Source organism: Sebastes fasciatus, chromosome 2 (assembly GCF_043250625.1).
Source record: "Sebastes fasciatus isolate fSebFas1 chromosome 2, fSebFas1.pri, whole genome shotgun sequence".
In the NCBI taxonomy this organism is placed as follows: domain Eukaryota; kingdom Metazoa; phylum Chordata; class Actinopteri; order Perciformes; family Sebastidae; genus Sebastes; species Sebastes fasciatus.
In genome coordinates, this window is record NC_133796.1 from 38,880,854 (window position 1) to 38,902,553 (window position 21,700).

General features: G+C 40.8%; 3 protein-coding genes across 6 annotated transcripts in view; 1 reads left to right on the top strand and 2 right to left on the bottom strand.

Annotated features, from left to right (window-relative positions):
* prmt3 (protein arginine methyltransferase 3) overlaps nt 1–13,780 on the bottom strand; it is an 81,241-nt gene extending 67,461 nt beyond the window's left edge. Inside the window, exons 1-9 of the mRNA XM_074623054.1 lie at nt 13,661–13,780; nt 13,255–13,390; nt 12,801–12,883; nt 12,533–12,582; nt 12,204–12,309; nt 9,933–10,092; nt 8,634–8,775; nt 4,888–4,953; nt 3,410–3,531 (exon numbers count right to left, since the gene is read on the bottom strand). Of these exons, the coding sequence (XP_074479155.1) occupies nt 3,410–3,531; nt 4,888–4,953; nt 8,634–8,775; nt 9,933–10,092; nt 12,204–12,309; nt 12,533–12,582; nt 12,801–12,883; nt 13,255–13,390; nt 13,661–13,682 (887 nt within the window). The 5' untranslated portion in view covers nt 13,683–13,780. The remainder of the gene's footprint in view (nt 1–3,409; nt 3,532–4,887; nt 4,954–8,633; nt 8,776–9,932; nt 10,093–12,203; nt 12,310–12,532; nt 12,583–12,800; nt 12,884–13,254; nt 13,391–13,660) is intronic.
* ubap1lb (ubiquitin associated protein 1-like b) overlaps nt 1–21,700 on the top strand; it is a 424,774-nt gene that overhangs the window by 216,784 nt on the left and 186,290 nt on the right. The window lies entirely within an intron of this gene.
* LOC141760229 (uncharacterized) lies at nt 15,786–20,307 on the bottom strand. 3 transcript variants are annotated; one of them, XR_012592303.1, is made up of 4 exons: nt 20,152–20,307; nt 19,994–20,040; nt 17,311–18,693; nt 15,786–16,009 (listed from the first exon to the last, which is right to left on the bottom strand). XR_012592303.1 is itself a non-coding variant. In XM_074622870.1 (3 exons), the coding sequence occupies exons 1-3, from the start codon at nt 20,172–20,174 to the stop codon at nt 17,366–17,368; spliced, it is 1,416 nt and encodes a 471-aa protein (XP_074478971.1). In that variant the 5' UTR covers nt 20,175–20,306; the 3' UTR covers nt 17,307–17,365. The 3 variants fall into 3 exon arrangements, 1 of the variants encoding a protein (XP_074478971.1); XR_012592301.1 differs by having other exon boundaries at nt 19,976–20,040; nt 20,152–20,306; XM_074622870.1 differs by lacking the exon at nt 15,786–16,009 and having other exon boundaries at nt 17,307–18,693; nt 19,976–20,040; nt 20,152–20,306.

The following is a 21,700-nucleotide window of genomic DNA, read 5'->3' on the forward strand; positions in this document are numbered from 1 at the left end:
CATTTTACATGAAAAAGTTTTATTTTAACCACATTTTTGGGATAATGAACGACATAAAACTTCAATGCAAACGTATGAATAATTGCCAGGTTGTCCTGAATTACATGCATTCATAGGTTGTGTCCGAAATTCCACACTAACATGCTATTTAGTACGCTAAAACAGTATGTGAGATATTTAAGTATGTCCGAAACTTTAGTATGAAACCAATCGTACACAAATTGCATACTATTTCCCGTGAAATATTACAGTATACGACGCTGTACACTACGACGGCATAAATATCCCACAACGCAATGCTGTAGTGACGACAACGTTCATAACAGACGTTGACGGACAGATCTGTAACATCAATGACGCTTCAATTTAACGTATTTAAGTATAAGATTTCAGTTTGCTAGGTGTAAGATATATATTAAATTAATTCGGAATTTGATTCTCACAAACCGTCGTTTTGGTCACATGAGGTTGGCATAGGTTACCATGGTTACACATCTCCAACCAGCAAGGAGGCTCTCGGGAAATGACGACGTAAATTACAGTTCAGTGTGTCCGAAAAGATACATACTACTAGGGGTGTAACGATACATTTTTACAGCGATACGATACGATTTACATGGTTCTGATACGATTGAAGGATGATATTTGGCTCATCTAGAGTGATACGATACGATTCAATGACTTTAAATCGATACAGTAACTTTTTTTGCCAAAAATTCAATCAGTGTGACTGTGCAATAAATATCTGATACTGGACAGTGCAGGTCAGGATTCCTCAAAGTTTTTCTTGTTAGGGAATCAGGGATAAATTAATTATAGATATAAACAAGTAAACACAATGATTAATGGCAAATACATACAGCTTTTATTAGAAAATAATAAAAAGTGCAACTGCAGGACCCGCTGCTTCAGTTCTCAAGATACAAGGCAGTGCAATATTTAACAAAAAATATAATAAACCAACTTCTATTCAAGTTAAATGAACAGTAATTTAACCTGCTGCTTCTGTCCTCATTTTCAATATAAACGGTAGAGTAATAATACAGAGATCAACAGCTGATAGAGATCAAACAGCTTGGGACAAAATCATTCCTATACAAACGCTGCTTAAATAATCTGTAGTCATAATAATCAAGTAATCAAGTAGTCAGCCTACAGTGTTCATTTGGGGTCTTTTCATACATGAAAACATACGGAACAACATTTTAAAACTATGTTAGACTGACGTTAGTTGAATTTCTGTTTAGTTTTTTACTTTACTCCCGTCGTGATAATTATCCTCGCAGACCGTCTGCTCTCCGGCTGGATACGTGAGGCTGAGGCTGCATGATGCACATAGATATCATGACAGGGAAAGGAAAGTCATTTTCTCTGAATGAAAAAAACGACAGCGCACGGGGAAAGTGCCTCTGGGTGAAGCCGCCCTCGTCAAGTGGATTGATAGCGCCTGAAACTCTGCCGACCGGCTCCTTTGCATCCGCAGCGCCGGCAGCTCACCGGGCACCTGGGCCTGTCTCCCTCCACGGCGCTAGGAATTCAGTGCGCCGTTCGACCGCATGCACGCCATGGATGCGTGAAGGCGGAGCTGGCAAGAGCTGCCGCATGTCTGGAGAGTGAACCGGAGTCACGTTTAACATTTCTTTACTAATAAAAGTGCTAAAAAACACTTTCATACAACGTTTGTCGTCCTTAAATACAAGGTGCAAATCCTTAGTATCCATACAAATCTATTTTTGTGTTTCAAATCGATTTTATATCAATATACGTCTCCCGTGAAGGACAACTTGCCAATTACCTATCGACGTAGTTGGATCGTAGGAATACAAATCGATACATCGATGTAGTAGATGAATCGTTACACCCCTATATACTAATGTTTATTCACACATAAGTATGCTGAACGATTGTACACTTGTTGAGTACGTAGTGCGTAGAATGTGATTTTGGACGAAGCCGTCGTGTGCGTTACTGGCTGATCGGCATCCTTCAACCAAAGTCAAATGTCGGCTGATAAACATCCAGAAACTGATAATCTGTCCGGCTATTATTAGTTCACCATTAAAAGTTGAATTTCATTAATCTACGTGAAATGTTGTTTAGTTTTTTTCCCCAATTTGTAGTCACAATTCAAAGCTTTCTATTAGATAATCCATCAATTCCAGCCATTTAGAAAAAAGAAAAAGAAAAACGTATTTAGACATTATCCATTAAGGAAGTGACTGTGAAGGAAGGAAGTCACATCTAGCTTTTCATTTAAACTTCGGCGACGGAGTGGAGACAGGAGATGGATGCTCCTGCCCAACCAACAGGAGCCACTTTAATTACAATCCTGATATTAACATCGAGAGGAAGTGGCGGACACACACAGGCCATCAACGCACACACACACACACACACACACACACACAGGCCATCCATGCACACACACACACAGAAATAAGAGCTTTAAAATCACAAGCGGACAGTAGATTTAAAGGGAGCCGAGGGCTCTGTGTGTGTTTCTGTATGCGTGTGTGTGTTTGTGTGTGTACATGTGTGAGTGTGTAGGAGGGGAGGAGGGGGGGTTACACATCTTTCTTTTGCTGAATCTTCACCGCTGGCGAACCTGCGACGCAGCCTGCATGCCAACACACTCTCCAACAGCGAGTCAGTGGGCTGTAAAATTAAAACGTCCTTTTCCTTCAGCAAACCCCGTTGTTTTGCTTATACGACACTCTCTTACATAACGGTAATAATAGCAGTCATAATGGCCCCTAACTCAAAAATGCATTTTAGAGGCGGGGGTGTGATGGAGGAAGTGGCTGCAGGTGGACGCGGACAGCGGAGGGCTCTGGTGGAGGTAAATGACTCCGCTGCTGGAAAACTGGAAACACACAGCACCTAAAATTGGGACTGTGTATTTTATTAAAAGGTACCAACAGGGGGTCATCTACATGTGTGTGTGTGTGTGTGTGTGTGTGTGTGTGTGTGTGTGTGTGTGTGTGTGTGTGTGTGTGTGTAGGCCTCGGACTGCAGCTGCAGGGGAGAAGAAGAGGCGAGGGGTGAATGAGTCCGACTGCAGGTGTAAATTACGTGCATTATGTCCACGTGACACTGAAGTCAACCAGCTGCAACAAATAAAAGGTGGAGGTCACACTGACCTTTACTCCCACAATCCCCTGCTGCACACAAACGGGAAGAGGATCTGACTACTCCACGGATGTATTAAGAGAACCGGGTACGGCGTTGGAGGCCCCGTTCATTTCTGTGAAAGTTGTGACTGTAGTGTGCGTGTGTGTGTGTGTGTGTGTGTGTGTGTGTGTGTGTGTGTGTGTGTGTGTGTGTGTGTGTGTGTGTGTGTGTGTGTGTGTGTGCATGTGTGTGTGCGTGTGTGTGTGTGTGTGTGTGTGTGTGTGTGTGTGTCTCTCACCTGACTATGTCCATGGCTTGATAGATGATTTCTGATTGGTCGACGGCTATGACCTTCTTGGCCCCAGCTTTGGCAGCGAACATGGACAGTATGCCAGTCCCGCATCCCACATCGAGCACCACCTGCAGGACGGGAGGCAAACAGCAATACAATGTATGGAAAAATAGCTTGAAGGATATGATAGCTTTAGATTTTAGAGGAGTCTTCCACAACTTGACAGTTTTTATATGTTTAGGAAGAGCCGCAACACTTGATGCAGAACAACAATACATTTTATATTATACATTTGTACCATAGACTGTGTAAAATATGGACGTAGTGGCGAGGGGAAAACTGGCATGGCCATTTTCAAAGGGGTCCCCCTTGACCTCTGACCTCAAGATATGTGAATGAAAATGGGTTCTATAACATGCAGTTCTTTACATGCAGTGTAAATGTGTTATTTTTGCCTTTTCTAATAATGGTGCATTTCTGGTTCTTCATACTATAACAGTTTTCCTAAAATTGGATTTAAAAAAAATTGCCTACAGTATCGCAATATATTGAATGGTTACCCCTGTATCATGATACGTATCGTATCTCCTGAGTTTTGCCAATACACAGCCACAGTGTGTTTGGCACGCTGACCTCAGCACCTTTACTGATCAAACTGCTCCCCATAGTAACTTTTTTCCATCCAGCACTGTTGTTAAGTCGCTTCTATTTCAGGTTCCCATAGGTTACAGCTAATTTGTTCATCTCCGCCCCCGGCTGGTGTTAAATGGCCGAGGCACAGCTGCAGTGAGTGCGCACGCATCTGCATGTAACACTGTGTTTATGTGTGTCTCTATTTAAGGCTACTTCAACCTGCCTGTAAGCATCCCCGCTGCCTTTACTGGTTCACAGAGGGTCGCCGGCACACTGCTGACACGACACTCCTCACTCCTTTCTCCATCTTCCTGTACTGCTCAGCCACCCCGCCCGCCCCTGCCCCCCTGCCCCTCTCTTAACAGTACTGAACAACAATATCCTGATTTGTTCTCCATCTAGCGCGCGCTTCCCGTAGAAGGTGACACTTCCCTCTCTGCCGAGTGTTTCTTGGTGACAGGGATAATGTACGCTCCCATCAACAAAACCTGCCTCCCTCCTCTACAGCCTCATCCCAGCACTAACCAGCAGCCGCCCATGTAATGGATGGTCATGATCCAGGCCACTGCTTCCTGCAGGGGAGATGGGGGGGGGGGGGGCGAGTTGGAAGGGGGGTGTTATGTGTTTGGTGGTGGATTGCATGCGTCTGTTATCAGCACTCTGCAGTCGACATTCGAGGCGCTAATAAAGTCCCACTGTGTTTTAAATCACCTTATTAATGTCTTTTTCCTGCAAAATGCACATGCCTGTTTCTGTTAATAGACTTGGCTGTACATTAAACCAGCCGCCCTGCAAATACACATTATACACATCATACACATGATCTGTTTGCATGTGTTCAGCCGGCTCACCTTGTCTTTGAACACTTCAGGGTTGCGGTACATGAAGTTGCGGTAACTCTCCGTGCGCACTTTATCCTGTGGAGAGAATATTCAAAAAATTAGTATCAACACACGCGGACCACAATTTTTCTTGATTGAAGGAGTTAAAAGAGAGAGAAGAATAAAACATGTTAATGTGTATGGCGAGAATTTGTATTTACTGCAGGGTTTTCTAAGAGTTAAAGATGCAGTGTGTGGGATTTGGCGACATCTAGTGGTGAGGTTGCAGATTGCAACCAACGGCCCCACCTAGAGCCAGTGTTATAGATACCACCCCTAGATATAAACGGCTCATTCTAAGGTGACAAAAACACAGCTATTCTTATTATCAGGTGATTATACACTAATGAAAACGTACTTGACGTGACCTTCAGCACGCGCTGGGGGCGGTTTGCGGCCGAGTGTGAAGCGGTCGGGATGAAAGTCAGTATCTTCAAATCTGAGGCCGTGGTTCTCTGCCGGAAAAAACGGTGGACTGCACCCTCCGGGTAGGGAGTGAGTCACTGCCCCAAGCGAAGGAGCTCAAGTATCTCGGGGTCTTGTTCACGAGTGAGGGTAAAATAGAGCGGAACCGAAAGAAAGAATGAGACCGCGGGTACAAGCGGCTGAAATGAGCTTCCTCTGTAGGGTGGCTGGTTTCAGCCTCAGAGATAGGGCGAGGAGCTCAGACATCCGGAGGGAGCTCGGAGTAGAGACGCTGTTCCTTCGCGTCAAAAGGGGCCAACTGAGGTGGTTCGGTCATCTGATCTGGACGCCTCCTGAACGCCTCCCTTTGGAGGTTTTCTGGGCACGTCCAACTGGTAAGAGGCCACAGGGTAGAACTAGAACACGCTGGAGAGATTATACATCTCCTCTGGCCTGGGAACACCTCGGGATCCCTCAGGAAGAGCTAGAAAACTTGCTGGGGAGAGGGACATCCGCGACCCGGGACCCGGACAAGCGGAAGAAAATGGATGGATGGATGGATGGAAAACATACTTATTAATATATAATATTATATTCCATTGCTGCCAATAGATCCCCCCCTAAATGCTACACGCTGTTCCTTTGAGGGAATCTAACCTTTAGCAGGTAATGTGCGTTCTTCGAGTGCTACGACTGCTTGTATTCGGATGCTTGTGTTGTGATATACAGTTGAATTCAACGTGGGCCTTATCAGCTCCCGTGAGGGGAAAAGAAAAACCTCAGAGCATGGCATGTAAAGCTTTTTCTACACAGGTGCAGATAACAGCAGATCAAAACAGACTGTGGGGGGATTCTGGGAAATTTCAGAGCAAATCTATGGGATAAATACAACTGGAAATTTTGTTGTGGAGGTCAGGTCAGGACTCGCTAATTAACCTGCCAATCAAATGTGCCCAGCGACTCCCCTCTGGAGGAAAAGCTGCAGAAATCTATTGAAATGACGGTAACACGCCTCGGTGCGAGACACCGTGGAATGGAGGAAGTTCTATTCAACACTTTTCAATTACAAAATGTAGTAATGTGAATATGACCACCAAAAGACTCATTGTACTCGGCTGGAACAGTCGAATAAACTCTGATATTTGTCATTCAACTATAGCGTTGCCCTAAAGACCAGAAACAACAAATTCATGCTATATCGCAATGATCAGCAAGAGAGTGGTGCAGGAATGAGTCCTAAAACCCAGAAATGAGTTAGTATTTTAGCACTTCCTGTTTCCTCGTCTGGAAGTCAATGGGTTTTTAGTGAGATGCCTGAAATAATGTCTGTGGTTAACACAAGCTGAAGAGATTTTAACGTTTTGTTCTACGACATAAAATGCATCAGTAAATACTCCACTTGTGAATTTTGAAGCTTTAATGTGTCTTAAAAGAGGAGGTTACTAACAAGTGGCTAAATGACATTACTAAACGTCATCACGCCGACTCGTCCGCCTTTACAGCCTCGTTGTGTATACTCGTGCTCATGCCACCGTGGTGTAGTTCGTTTATAGCCTAACGTTAGCTTTATACTTCTGGCGATTGCATTCAAACTTCGAAAATCCTAAAAGTGGTGTTCATTTGTGGAGATTATTTTGCTGAACAAAACGTGTGAGTGACATAACTAATTTTATGTATTTATTATTTTAATTTTAATATTAATTTATTCATTTTTGTGTGAGTTTTATGTCTCTTAGTTGTTTTCTTTTATTTATTCATTTAACTTGTATAAAAAGTATAAAAATGTGCAACGGACTTTGTCTGACAGACGATGAAAGAAACATTACTATAAAGTATAAAAAAGAGAAATAAACTAATAGGACAACCGTATCACACCTAGTGGTTATAAAAACGAATAACCTTACTCATTTTATTTATTTATTTTTCATTTTTTTATTTTTATGTGAGTATTGATGCACTGGAGTCGCCAAAGGCTCATATCAAGACAGTTCAGGAGGAGGCGTGACGTTACACCTGTTTAGTACTGATGTGAACAGCGAGGGCAAGCGTAGGCTCTGTTGTAGTGATGTTGTCTGGTGTCTGGTGTTGACATGCATAGCGCAGTTTGCTACCGGAGCTGGTGTAATCCAAAAAGGCACCATGATTTCTCCAGTTGCGAAAACGAACCGTACCGAACCGTACCGCAGTTCGTTTGGAAGCGAACCGAGACCACCCCTTTAAGGAGGTCTCGGTTCGCTTGTTTTGGTGCTGCAACCGAGTGCGATTGCTGTATTCACACCTGCCCAAACGAAACGCACCGAGAGGGTAAACGCTCCAGGGTTCCATTCAACCGACCTAAACAAGACTAACAATTTGTTGGGTCGAGGGCAGCCCTGTGGGACACCAAAACTCTCCACTGAAACTCAAAACCGAGCTCAAAAGCAGCGAGTAAAGTGAGGCGAGTTTACACTGAAAAGATTCTCACCTCCTTCATGTCACACACACTGGCCAGTATCCGTGTTTTAGTAATCGGGGGACAAATTAAAAGTTGATTTGTTTTAAATGGAAGTAATGTACGTCTAACTGAGGATGCTCAGAAACCATGACACCCTTTCAGAGGTTTCTTACGCACACACACACGCAGAGAGTGCGTCATAGGTGATGCACTTCACGGCGACCTGTGAAAGAGTTGAACACATTCTTCCGCATTCTACACCCCCCCCCCCCCCCGTCACGTGGTCTCCGCTCCTCCCGAGGTTCTGATGGAGTTTACAGCCTGACGCACGTGCACATGACGCAAAAGTTAACAGTGCTTAGCACCAATCAGGACAGCCAACAGGAATATGTCTAAGCACTGCGGTAAGTAGAACAGGAAGGGAGGAGACAGAGCTGACCCCCCCCCCCACATACACACAAACTCACACACACACACACTCACAACCCCCTCAGCCTTGCTGACACTTTCAGGTTTCAGAGCTTGAGCAGTGTAAAAAAAATTATTTCCACGTTTTGGAGCATCCTCCGTGCGGCGGCGGCACTGCTGGCGTCTCACATGAGAGCTCAGCACTTATTGCTGATTTATCACTTTTGAGAAAAATGTCTTGTCCTCAGAATCAAAGTGTGCGTAAAGATGATCATTTTCATTTACGTGCTACATGGAAATCTTTCAGCCAAGACGTGCGCTGATGAACCCACTTCTTGCTCTGCAGAGACTGCTGCGCCCGGAGGAAGTGACTCACGAGACTGTAATGAGACCTGCAGCCCTGGTCAGTGTGTGTCTGTGTGTGTGTGTGCGTGCGTGTGGTATGCGTGTGTGTTTGCACAACTCAGACCTTCAGCATCTCCTCGTGGATGTAATAATGGCCGTATGAGCTGAAGTAGGCTTCGTCCTCATCCTCCCGGAGCTCAGCCACAGTGCCCAGGTTTCCAGGTCTGCTGGTTTCTGCGTTGAGCACCAGACCCTGAGCCAGCAGCCTGAAAGAAACCGCCGGACAGATCTGCGTTTAACTTCTCGTATTAGGGACAAAAGCAGCGACCAGAAAGCAGAAAAGCACACACAACCTTCATGCAGGACGTAGCAGTAAATGGAGGAGATGGGAGGCATTAATCTTTCTAACTCTTCCTCCCAACCCAACCCCCCCCAACCTCACTCTTTCTGTAATTTTCCCTTATTGCCCCCCCCTTCCTACCTCCCCTCCTCACTTTAACCTCCATGCTGCAGTGGAATTTTCCCTTCCTTTTTTATCTTTCCCCTTCCTCCAAACTTCTTCCACAAGGTACTCTAGTTGATGTTTCTGCAAAACTGGGTTCACTGTGTCCCCCTGCTGGCCCCAGGTGGGTAGTCCATAAGTAAAGCAACACACAGAGTGCACTGCAAGCTCTCAAGAACATGGAAAAGAAAAAAAATCTACCCAGATTTACATGAAATAAACTAATAACCTAACTCATTTTATATATTTATTTTTTTAATTTTAATTTTAATTTATTTATTTTTGTGCGAGTTTTGTGTCTCTTAGTTGTTTTCTTTTATTTATTAATTTAACTTGTATAAAAAGTATAAAAATGCACAACGGACGATATCTGGAAGACGATGAAAGAAACATTACAATAAAGTATAAAAAAGATAAATAAACTAATAGGACAACCTTATCACACCAAGTGGTTATAAAAACTAATAACCTAACTAATTGTATTTATTTAATTTTTAACTTTTATTTACTGATTTATTTTTGTGCAAGTTTTGTGTGTCTTAGTTGTTTTCTTTTATATATTAATTTAACTTGATGATGAAAGAAACATTACAATAAAGTATAAAAAAGAGAAATAAACTGATAGGAAAACCTTATTACACCTAGTGGTTATAAAAACTAATAACCCAACTCATTTTATTTATTTATTTTTAATTTTTTAATTTTTATTTTTATGTGAGTTTTGTGTCTCCTAGTTGTTTTCTTTTATTTATTAATTAAACTCGTATAAAAAGTATAAAAAGGAGCAACGTACTTTGTCTGGAATACGATGAAAGAAACATTACAATAAAGTATAAAAAAGAGAAATAAACTAATAGGACAACCGTATCACACCTAGTGGTTATAAACAAAAAAAGGTGCAAATGCAGAAAGGTCACTGACTTGAGTTTGTGCAGGTCATCCATGGCTCTGGCCAGCGCCTCTTCTGAGCTACGAGCTCTCTCCTCAGCGGCCTGTGCTCTCTGCTGCAGTGCATCATGGGACTCGGCCCCCGACGACGGGCACGTCGACAGGCTCGACTCCTCACAAAGCTCCTCGGGGTCTGAAAGGGGACACAGAGAGGGGAGACAAACAGAGATGTAAAACATGTAGGCTCAACGCAGGGTCTAACACAGGTTTAAACACAAAAAAACAACATTGTATGCATAAAATAACTGTTTTGTATTTATGCGCTGCATGTTTTCTGTTGTATTTTGAAATGGCTGCAAATGAAAAAGTCTTCCTTGAAGGAACAATGAAGTGAAGTGGATATGGAATCAAGACTAAATCCATCCAGGTCGTATCTAAAATGAATCTGCCTAAATTCTGATTGTCAGACCTTCCAGTGGTTTCAAAGACTGCTTATGAAAACAGTACCGGAATACAAGAAATGGGTGTTGCTTTTGTTTGGTATGTTTGTTTTATTCATGCCAAATCTTCATTAAACATGAAAGGATGTTACGCCTAGGGCTGCAACTAGCGATTTTCATTGTTGATTAATTTGTCAATTATTTTCTCTTGTTTGGTCTACAAAATGTCAGAAAATTGTGAAAAATGTCGATCAGTGTCTCCCAAAGCCCAAGATGACGTCCTCAAATGTCTCTTTTTGTCCACAACTCAAAGATGTTCAGTTTACTGTCACAGAAGAGTCAAGAAACCAGAAAATTATTCACATTTAAGAAGCTTGAATCAGAGAATTTTGACAGTTTTTTCTTCCAAAAATTACTCAAACCGATTAAATCGGTTATCAAAATAGTTGGCGATTAATTCAACAGTTGACAACTAATTGATTAAACCTAAAGTAGACAGTATATTTTTGGCATCATTGGGCAAAAATTCCATAATAACCTTTCAACATATTGTAATTCAAGTGTTCTGAGCGATAACTAGACTTCTGCTCCTCCTCATGGCTCTGTTTTCAGGCTTTAGAAAATCTCATCAGCTATGATTTCATGTGTAGGGAGGACTCAGCATTGTAGCGTGTGTTTAATGACAGCTAGTTACTTTCACTATTTTCTGTACAGTTTAAAATGTAAGGCAGTTCATGGCACGGAGTGCAGGGAGCATTAGACTACAAATAGTTTAAGTACGGTTATCTATATGTAGAAAAAAACTAACGCTTGTTACTGTGGAAGTCCTGATCTGCCTCAGAGCTTTCACCGTCTGTAGCAACAGAGCCAATAACGTAGCTAAATATGCTAGTGTAGGTTATCTGAGGCCACTTCTTCAGGTCGTCCTCCATCCCTCCATAGTAGAAGGCAGAGCTATGATCACACTGATCACCCGTTTGAGCTGTAATAGGTGGTGTTCACACATGTTTTACTAGATTTATTAATACAATAGCTCTAGGAGAGAGAATTAGCGTAGCGTTTCCATGTTTGCCATGTTGCCATGGTTTGATGCAATGGCCCCCATAATTGCACCCATAATTCACGCAAGGCATCATGGGGGCTAGGAATAAGGTGGATAGAGTGCTGCAGGAATGAGTCCTAAAACCCGGAAATGAGTTAGTACTTTAGCACTTCCTGTTCCTCGTCTGGAAGTCAATGGGTTTTTAGTTAGATGCCTGAAATAATGTCTGTGGTTAACACAAGCTGAAGAGATTTGAACGTTTTGTTCTACGGTATAAAATACATCAGTAAATATCCCACTTGTGAATTTTGAAGCCTTTATGTGTCTTAAAAAAGGAGGTTGCTAACAAGTGGCTAAATGAGACTACTAAACGTCATCATGCTGACTCGTCTGTGATGACGTTAGCTTTTTACTTCTGCCGATTGCAATTACTCTTCAAAAATAATAAAAGTGGTGTTCATTTGTGGAGATTATCTTGCTGAAAGAAATGTGTCAGTATCATAAAAATATGTCATATATGTCAAATATTAACACTTCTGCCTTTCTATTGTTTGGATGAAACAGACTAGTTCATTTTGAAGCGCACTGAAACCTTTACACCTTTTTCCTCTGGACCAGAGCCGAGACCCGGGACAAACGGCAAACAAGTACCAACAATTACCAGCCTGCTAAATGTGAGCGTGTGAGTCAGTGAGAGACTAAAAACTTCTGCCAAAGTTGTCTTAACGAGACAAACACATCTGTTGAGACTGTTGCTCAAACTGTCAGTTGCTTCAGCTTTAAAAGCTAAAGTAAAACATGAAGGAGGAGGAGTTGCTGTACCTGTCTGCAGCAGGGGGTCGTCCTGCAGGACGGGTCGCAGGAACTCTTCACTCTCCCAGGGTAAGGGAGCGTCTGGCAGCGCCGTCAGACAGGATGCATCACATTTCTATAAATAAACACAGATTGGTTCACAAAAAAATACATCAATCATATTGCACTTTAAGTACTTTAAGTTGTGCTGCATTTACTTGACTATCTTTCAGCTGGTGGATGCGATATTAATCCCCGTGAACACGAGGTAGGAACGAAAATGGCAAACATCAGAGAAATTCAAAAATATATAAATGTAACGATATAGTGTGAACATTAAATCACATCTCAGTTCTCACCGTTGACCGTATGAAGTTGATCATCTTTATGTAGCCGTAGTCGTCTAAATCTAGGAAGGAAGGAAGAAAAAAAGAGTGAGCTATTTCCGCAGAACTGAATAATCTGTTAAAGCTTCAGTAGGCAACAAGTTTTTGGCATCATTGGGCAGAAATCCCATAATAACCTTTCAGCATATTGTAATTCAAGTGTTCTGAGAGATAACTAGACTTCTGCACCTCCTCATGGCTCTGTTTTCAGACTTTAACAAATCTATCCGCATCTACTTACTGTGTTTTCTTATCACGTCTACGAGGTTGATCTGGTGCTCCGCCATGCAGTGCTGCAGGGTGGCAGGCACAGAGCTCAGCAACCTGGAACACAAAGGTACAACAGGTAGGAAAATCTGTTTAATTTCAACATTTTTATTGATGCATGTGTAAAACAGAAAGGGCAACACAATCAATAGTGGAGATGTACACTACCCCAAGGGATTTTAAGAATGACAAAGAAAGAAAAAGCACAATAACCCAACACACACACACCCCAGTTTGGATTTCCAGTTATTGTATCTATATATAATGTATATATTCTAGTCCTCTAGCAGGGAGGAAACAGTAAACTAATAAGATGTGCAACCACAATGATCTTCCCTGGACTGGTTTTGAGCTTTTCAATAAAAACAACTAGTGAAAGTGAAGATAACTGAGTCTGACCAAAAGGTGAAAGTGTAAAGTGATCTCACCTGTCACAGAACAGACAGGTAACATTAACTGTCTGACTCTCCTCCTCCTCCTCCAGCCACAGCCACTGCTCTTCATCACCAACAACGTCATCATCATCACAGTCTGAGAGCTCGGGCATCTCGTCATCATCACCGCCTGTCAATAACAATAAACCCTCATTACAGCTGAATGTGCACCGTTACTCTGTTAGTGTAGCTGCAGCTTCAGCTCATCACTGTGCTCAGATATGAGTTATCATCACCACGGTTACAGCTGGCTGACAGGCTGCTGACGCACCGTGTGACGCAACTAAACACACACTTCATTAACTATACACGTCATAGAAAGTATCGCTAGCAGAAATAAGTGCTTACATGTTTACAGGAAGCGTTTTGGGGGTTTAAATGTGCTATTTACCAAACTCACGTGGGTCTGTGTATGCTGCCATGATGTCGCCTCGGTTGGTTCTCACTGGACTTCCTGGTGACGTCAGGTGACGTCAAGAAAGGGCGGGGCCAAGATGCACTTCCACCACTTCACCACCAGATGACGCCAAAGTTGAATGAGAATGAAAAAGTATAATATTATAATGATAATAACACCTCCACACAAATACAGATCAACAGGTTTTATTATCGCCTGTTAAACAGTGCAGATGTTCCACTACACACATGTATTTATTGTTTTTAATAATAGACTAATTATAGGACAGGTCGCTGTGTCTGGAAGGTGGGATGAGCAAGTGGGAAAGGAATAGTTTGATAAAGAAAAAAATACACTGTAGGGGTGAATTAGCCTAATGTGGGACATTTTTTGCATTTCGGACTTCTGGAATATATTGCGATATGAAGCCAATACATTAAATTCACACCCAGTACCCCCCTTAAATCCCCAGGATGTGTCTTAATCAAACCCCCCCCAAAAAGAAAGAAAATGCAGATATCACACTCATAAAAGAAATGGTAGACATATTATTAGTACTCTTAGTGCCAAGTTGTCTCAAACAAATCTTAATTTCCTAATGTGGAACAGATGCCATCTGATGCCGCCTTAAATCACCTTAATTAATGTAGGAAACACTCGAGGCTAAATGTGCAATCCCATGTTCTTTATGTTATTGCTGTTACAAAATCTAGGCTTGTAGATGTGGATGTTACATGGAAAATCAAACAACATCAAACAAGCAATAATAGTTTTGAAGCCTTTAGGCATATTAAAAGATATTGAACAGCCTTTAAGATCATAGCCTATCTGTTATGCAAAGAAAGAATAATTAAATGCACAGCTAAAAATGCATGAATCTGTTGTGAATTGCAAAGTTAAAATGTTAAACCATTAGAATGTTTTAATATCACTATACAGGGAACACATGCAACCGTAACAGGCAGAGGGCCTATTAGAAGCCAACACATCAAACCTTGAGGAAACACATTAAACCTGAACCTGCATTCCATTGCTTACCACACACTGCATTATGGATAATTATTGAATTACCTATAATGCATAGGCATAAAAACAACCTGCAGAAATTAGAAGAAAAAAAACCTCAACTCAAGGATTTGGAAATGTATTATTTAATATTAAGTTTGACTAAGTATTTACACAATTCAAATAACATTTTTCTCTATACTACATTTTGTAGGCGGTTGTTTTTCTTTCAAATTATCATTCATTTCACTTAGTATTTCGTGTGTATTAATTTTGTTTCATTTATTTATGTTTATTTGTATGTTTTTATTTGTTTATCTATTAATTTTATATTTATTTATATTTTATTACGAATGGGATATTTATTTATGTATTTTATACCATACAACAAAACGTTAAAATCTCTTCAGCTTGTGTTAACCACAGACCTTATTTCAGGGATCTAACTAAAAACCCACTGACTTCCTGACGAGAGAACCAGAAGTGCTAAAATGCTAACTCATTCCTGTAGCACTTTATTTCATTGTCCTACTTGTGCTAATGCAAATGCATGAATGTAAGTAAAAATAGATGCTTTGCTTAACTACTAGCAGGTTGGCGGTGTGAATGCTGTGTCTCAAATGTCAAAACAATGAAGTTAACACCACAAACCTGTGGCTAGTTCTATCGTATAGGCGTTTTTAAACTTGACAACATGAAACTATGATGAAAACATAAATGGGCCTTTTTGTAGTTCCTGTTGCAATTTTTTTTATGCAGTAGATAACAGTAGGTTAACTTGGGCTGCAGTCAAAGTCTTTTTCTCTCAGGAAGGTTCCCAACAGAGTGAAATGACCAGGAAATATCTAAGTTGCAGCCATGATAAGAGCAGGTTGAATCCTCTAAGTGCTAAGGAAAGGTGCTTCAATGCTTCCTTCATTATCTCCTTTAGCAGAGGATACACTGGACCGTCCTTTAGGAAAGGAAAGGAGATAATGCTGTCCCACAATTCCTTGCGGCAGCAGCATTTAAAGCACGCACCATTCTGCCGTTCATGAAAACAAACGGTATGCTTATCTTGCATATTATTTTCATACAGTAATTGGGATTCATGTTGATAAATATGAGTGGACAGTGACAACCATTTTGTTTGACCTTATTTTTAATTATTTATTTTGAACATATAACAAATGCCTAAGTAAAAAACTAAACAAGAATAACAAAGAAAATGAACAGTGAACATACAGTAAAGCAAACTGTCAATAAAATAATCAACATAAATACATATTACATTTCCAAAAAGGAGTAGGTAGAAGTACAGCCTACACTTAGGCTATATGGTCCTACCCCGTCACTACCATCCGCCATCTGGAGAGGGAAAATGTGAGTTAAGTTATTTCATCACTTTGACCTTGACAGCTTTGGCATTCACAAATAGATAGATACAAAAACAGATAAGTTGTTAAAAAATGTTGTTTAACTAGGGCTGCACAATTAATCGAATATTAATCGCGATCACGATTTTGGCTTCTCACAATTAAATGAACACAATTGACTGCGATATTGACCACTCATAGAATACTCTGCTGCATCTCAAATCAAACGCTTTCTAAACTAATAGCCAGCCACCAAGGGGTGATCGAGATGTTTTGGCTTCGCTTCTGGGGAGCTGTCATGCCACAGACTGTGAAAAACTTTCCTGAACGTTGCGGCTGCAGTCCAGAATAGAAGAGTAATATACTGTATTACTAGACGAATAATAATAAAATTGCACTGAATTCAGGTGAAGAAGAACCTAATGTTAAGTCAAATTTCGATGCAAAGATTTGTTAATTACCAGGAACGTAGCACAACTAGAAAGTGAAAACAGTGCTCTATTGATTTAATTTTGGGTGAAACATTGGTACAATTTTATTTTGCTTCTAGGAGATGCACTGTGAATAAGGACCAATCTCATTTTGATGCAAATATTTGTACATTAGCAGGAATGTTTAGCACAACATGGATGTGAAAGCATTTATTTAAAAGGTCCCATATTGTGCTCATTTTCAGGTTCATACTTGTATTTTGTGTCTCTCATAGAACATGTTTACATGCTGTAATGTTCAAACAACACATTATTTTCCTCATACTGTCTGTCTAAATAAACCTGTATTTACCCTCTGTCTGAAATACTCCATTTTAGTGCATTTCAATGGAATTGCGTTGCTAGGCAACAGTTTGGGTCCATGTGTACTTCCTGTCAGCTGATGTCATTAACATGCACATAGACTGGGACACATTTAGAATGTGTACGTTTAAATCTGTGTAAAGGGTCTAAATATTGTATATTTGTGACATCACAAATGGACAGAGATCCTTACGGCTTGTTTCAAACGCGCAGTTTCTGAATACGGGCTGTGTGTATTTCTCTGTTTTTTGAGCGTTTTGATAGTTTAACAGTATTTATATAGCACTTAAACCTGCTTTATAATGTGCAAGACCTGAAAATTTAACTTTTTACAATATGGGACCTTTAAATGTAAAATTGCAGTAAAAAGAATTTGTCCCTAAAAATCAATGAATAATCGTGATAAATAATCGTGATCTCAATATTGATAAAAAAAAATAATCGTGATTATCATTTTGGCCTTAACCGTGCAGCCCTATGTTTAACCGTAAAGGCTTACCCTCTTGCTGGTGTTGCCACCAAGCAGCATCTGGCAGGTCAGTTTAAACTCCAGACTAATCAATTTTCTTGAAGACTTGAGACAACCCGGTGATGTTTCTCTCTTTCTCTTCCGGTTGTAGCTTCGGAGGAGAAACTGTAAATGGTTTGTTTTCTTGCTCCGGGGAAGATCCAACTTCTGCTGAGCTTACAGACTGGCCCTCACTGTTTGATGCTTGAGGTACGAGCTCTGCATCTCGGCCCGCTGTCTGCGTGGGCGAAGCAGACTCAGTGCTCCAGTCTCCAGTGACTGGTGAAGTTACACCTGTGGTGGAGTTCAAACCAGGGGGAAGGGTTGTCCCTGCAAATGTCTGAGTCTGACCCATTTCACTGTCTGAATGGGTGTGAGCAGGGAACGCACCATTCGTAGGACGTGTTTGGAAAGGTTTGAATTTGCCTTGGACAGGAGTTTGTGTTCTGCCTGGTGGCGGAGGATGCCAGCTGCTGAGCTGGCTTGAACCTCTGGAATTGTAATTGAGGTTTAGCTGCCTTTCACTTGTTGCTGAAACACCAACATCATGGCTATAACTGGCCTGATTCGGTTTTGGAAAACCTGTTTCCAAAAACTGCTGTCCACCTGCAGCAGCTTGGAGCAGTGTTTTGTCAAAGCCAGGCTTGAGGTGGCGGACGTGAGCGTATCCTTTTGCTTCAGACGTCCCATCACCGCTGTAGACCCTGGGACTCCATATTGGAGAAGACATCGGTGTGTCAACTTTTCCAGGAGGACGTCCCTTCCAAATGGAGTCCTTCTTCTTGTCGCTGGGTTTGAAAACATTTTGCAACGAGGTTGTTCTGCCGCGATTAAAGCTTCTGGGGAGAACGTGAATCTTTTGAGACTTCAGACTGGTGGCTGGAATATTTGGACTTGATTTACTGCTGTGTATATAGATGGCGGCCCTTCTGTTGTTGGGTTCAAAGCCTACTGGAGCTTTGTCTACCTGAACAGGTGGAAAACTTCCTGTTGACTTAGTTCTGGCTCGATGGATACGGGGCCGAACAGAATCAGAGTTCGCTTGATGAATCTTCTTGCGGTCGTACACCACATTACGTCGTCCTTGAGCAACTGAGGCCGACGCATAGCCAGATTTTAAATGGCTTTTTGGAACATTGCTATTTTGTGTTTCAGGAATTACAGGATACGAATAATGGTTTTGGATTTGGGATGATTTAGAGTCCGTGGTGGGATCCTCTTGAGCAGGGTAAATGTTGCCACTTTTCCCTCCGTCCACACTTGATGTATTGTAACAAGCTCTAGGGTTTCTGGAAGCAGGTGGTCCACTCCATCTTTTATATTCTCTGTTGTCATTGTGGACTGCCATCGCGGCCTGGACGTGTCGTACATAACCTATTGAAATAAAACACACAGACAGACACTGTACATATTGTTCTATATAAAGTGTATTGAAAGTAAAATTGCAGAGGTATTGATTCAATATATTGCGATATACTGTAAGCAAGGTGATAGATTTTTTTCAAATCTAATTTTAGGAAAACTGTCATAGTATAAAGACACACCAGCATATGTTTAAAATCTGAGTAATAAAAGTCACTATGTGAAATGGCTACTAACTAAAGTTGGGGACTAACACATGAGTACAATTGGGCTCATTGAATCCACAAGAGTCTCAGCTTTCCAGTCATATTTATGTAGTTCCAAGACTGTTTAGGGACCCCAGTATGCAGAAATATTCAAATACACCATTTTATAAAAAGGTGAAAATAACATTTATACTGCATGTAAAAAACTGCATGTGATTATCATAAAGCGAGCATGTCTATAAAGGAGACTCGTGGGTACCCACAGAACCCATTTTCATTCACATATCTTAAGGTCAGAGGTCAAGGGACCCCTTTGAAAATGACCATGCCAGTTTTTCCTCACCAAAATTTTGCAGAATTTTGGAGCATTATCTTCACTTCACTAGCTTTAAAGTTCCCATATCATGCTCATTTTCAGGTTCATACTTTTATTTTGTATTTCTACTAGAACATGTTTACATGCTGTAATGTTCAAAAAACACTTTGTTTTCCTCATACTGTTGGCCTGAACATGCCTGTGTTTAACCTTTGTCTTAAACGCTCCGTTTTAGCACATTTTGACGTAATTGCGATATAATTGCAACAGAATTATGTTGCTAGGCAACAGATTTGGTCCATGTGTACTTCCTGTCAGTAGATGTTATTCACATACACTGAAACCAGGAATAATCTGGAACACATTTAGATTGAATGATGGTCTAAATATTGTATATTTGTGACATCACAAATGGACAATAATCATGACAGCTTGTTTCAAATGAAGAGTTTCTGAATACGGGCTGTGTGCATTTCCCTGTGGATAGAGCGTTGTGATACTTTCACAGTATTTATATAGGATTTAAGCCTGCTTTAAAATAAAAATAAACATCAAAATCAAATTTTTTATAATATGGGACCTTTAAAACTGAGCCTGCTACAACCTCCGAAAGACAGAATAGCGACCGGGTCCGCTGGCGGGTTGTCGGATTTTTAAGAGGTAAATCAAAAATCAATAGTGTTTTGGAGAACCTATACAGTATTACAAGACATAATATCGCGATACTCATGTGTATCGATATTTTCTCACACCCCTACATATCATGCAATACCTTTCTGGGTATTCTCACAATTTACATCACCAGCAACCATCAGCCAAAAGAGAAGCACAAACAGCCTGCAGAGTAAAGAGGGAAACAGATTAAGATCATACACTTCCCATGTATTTAGATTAAAGTAAGTTTTCAAATAGCTGCAATCAAAGGTGACATTGAACAGGACAATTTACCTCAAGCAGTCTGTAGAGCTCATTGTTAAGTTTTCTTTCAGCAGACCTAACTCAACAGTGACTCTCTGCTACGACTAACCTGTTCACTGGTAGCACAGCCCCACACACCTATTTCTAAACTCTGAGCAGTGAGGGCCCATCAGTTCAGCTGTTCCTCATTTTGGACTAATTGCTGCATGGCCAGGATGGCAACGCCCAGAGCTGCTGGAAGAAGAGAAAGCTGTGGCTATTTTCCAAATCACATACTCTTTTTTACTTTCAGTACATACTGCAGCTGCCCTTTACACAGTACGGACTGTTGCATGCAGTATGCATACAAATGGGACATGGGGCTTCGGAGTGAAATGACCCGGAAGTATCTCAGGAGCAGCCATGACAAGAGCTGTTTGAATCCTCTAAATGCTAAGGAAAGGTGCTTTTCCTTTCTTATCTCTTTTTAACAGAGGATACACTGGACCGTCCTTTACCAATGTAAAGAGAGAAATGGGACTTTCTATAAGAGTATTAATGATACCGCTAATTGACTTCTTGCAGAACACTTTATCCATAACTTAATGTTTTACCCTATTTCTCTTTGAACATCTTTGTCTACCATGCCTTTTTTTTGATGATGATGCTTGCTGGTAGCAAGCCATCATTAATTTTATTATTTACACCTGTTTTTCCTACTGTGACACGTCCAAATGTCTATCAGAGTTGAACATCAACTGTTTCACATGTAAAATATCAACCCGGAAAGCATGTTTTCATGTCACGTCACCACTGTTTTTTCCCCCATTTATTCAGAATTTGAATCAGCAGGTTTATCAACACACATTACAATTTTTAGCAACATAAGTTTATGGATATTATTATTAAATTCTATTCCCTAGTCTCAAGGAAAACCTGTTTGAGATCCTATAGAAAAATGACACCAGTACGTATAGTAGGTCACCTGCTGTGAGGTGGCATGTTGACAGCTTCGACTATTGTGTGGAGGGATTAAAAAAAATCAAATAAAACACATTAATCACAGATTTCTGGATGAGAAGGAATCCATATCATAGAAGTCTTTAGAGCCCAATGTGTAACCATATTCAGTCACAAGGGGGTGCTGCTAGATCATGGAGAGAAAAGGCAAGTTTATTTGAATATCATACCTCAAACACTCAAAGGCAATTTGAAGTGCTTCACATGTAGAGCAATAATATACACCAATACAACAAAAATAGGAAGATAAAAATAAAGAAGAAAATTGAAAAATGACTCATTCTTATTCTGGTCAGTCTACCTTCATTTAACATCTTAATATACATGAACAAACACATGCTGGTATTCGCACGTGTTTTAAGGGTTTATATAATCTGGATATTTGACATTGCCAGCATAAGCATAATTTAACTTGGTCCCAAGATGATTTGTGACTTTTAAAAAAAAGAAAAAGAAGAAAACATATTAATCAAAAAATAAATACGATCATAGGTTCATATGTGCCATAATCAAAATCAAACTGGCTGTTTAGCAGTTAAGACTTTGAATTGGTAACTTAACTTGTGGGACCGTCATTCAG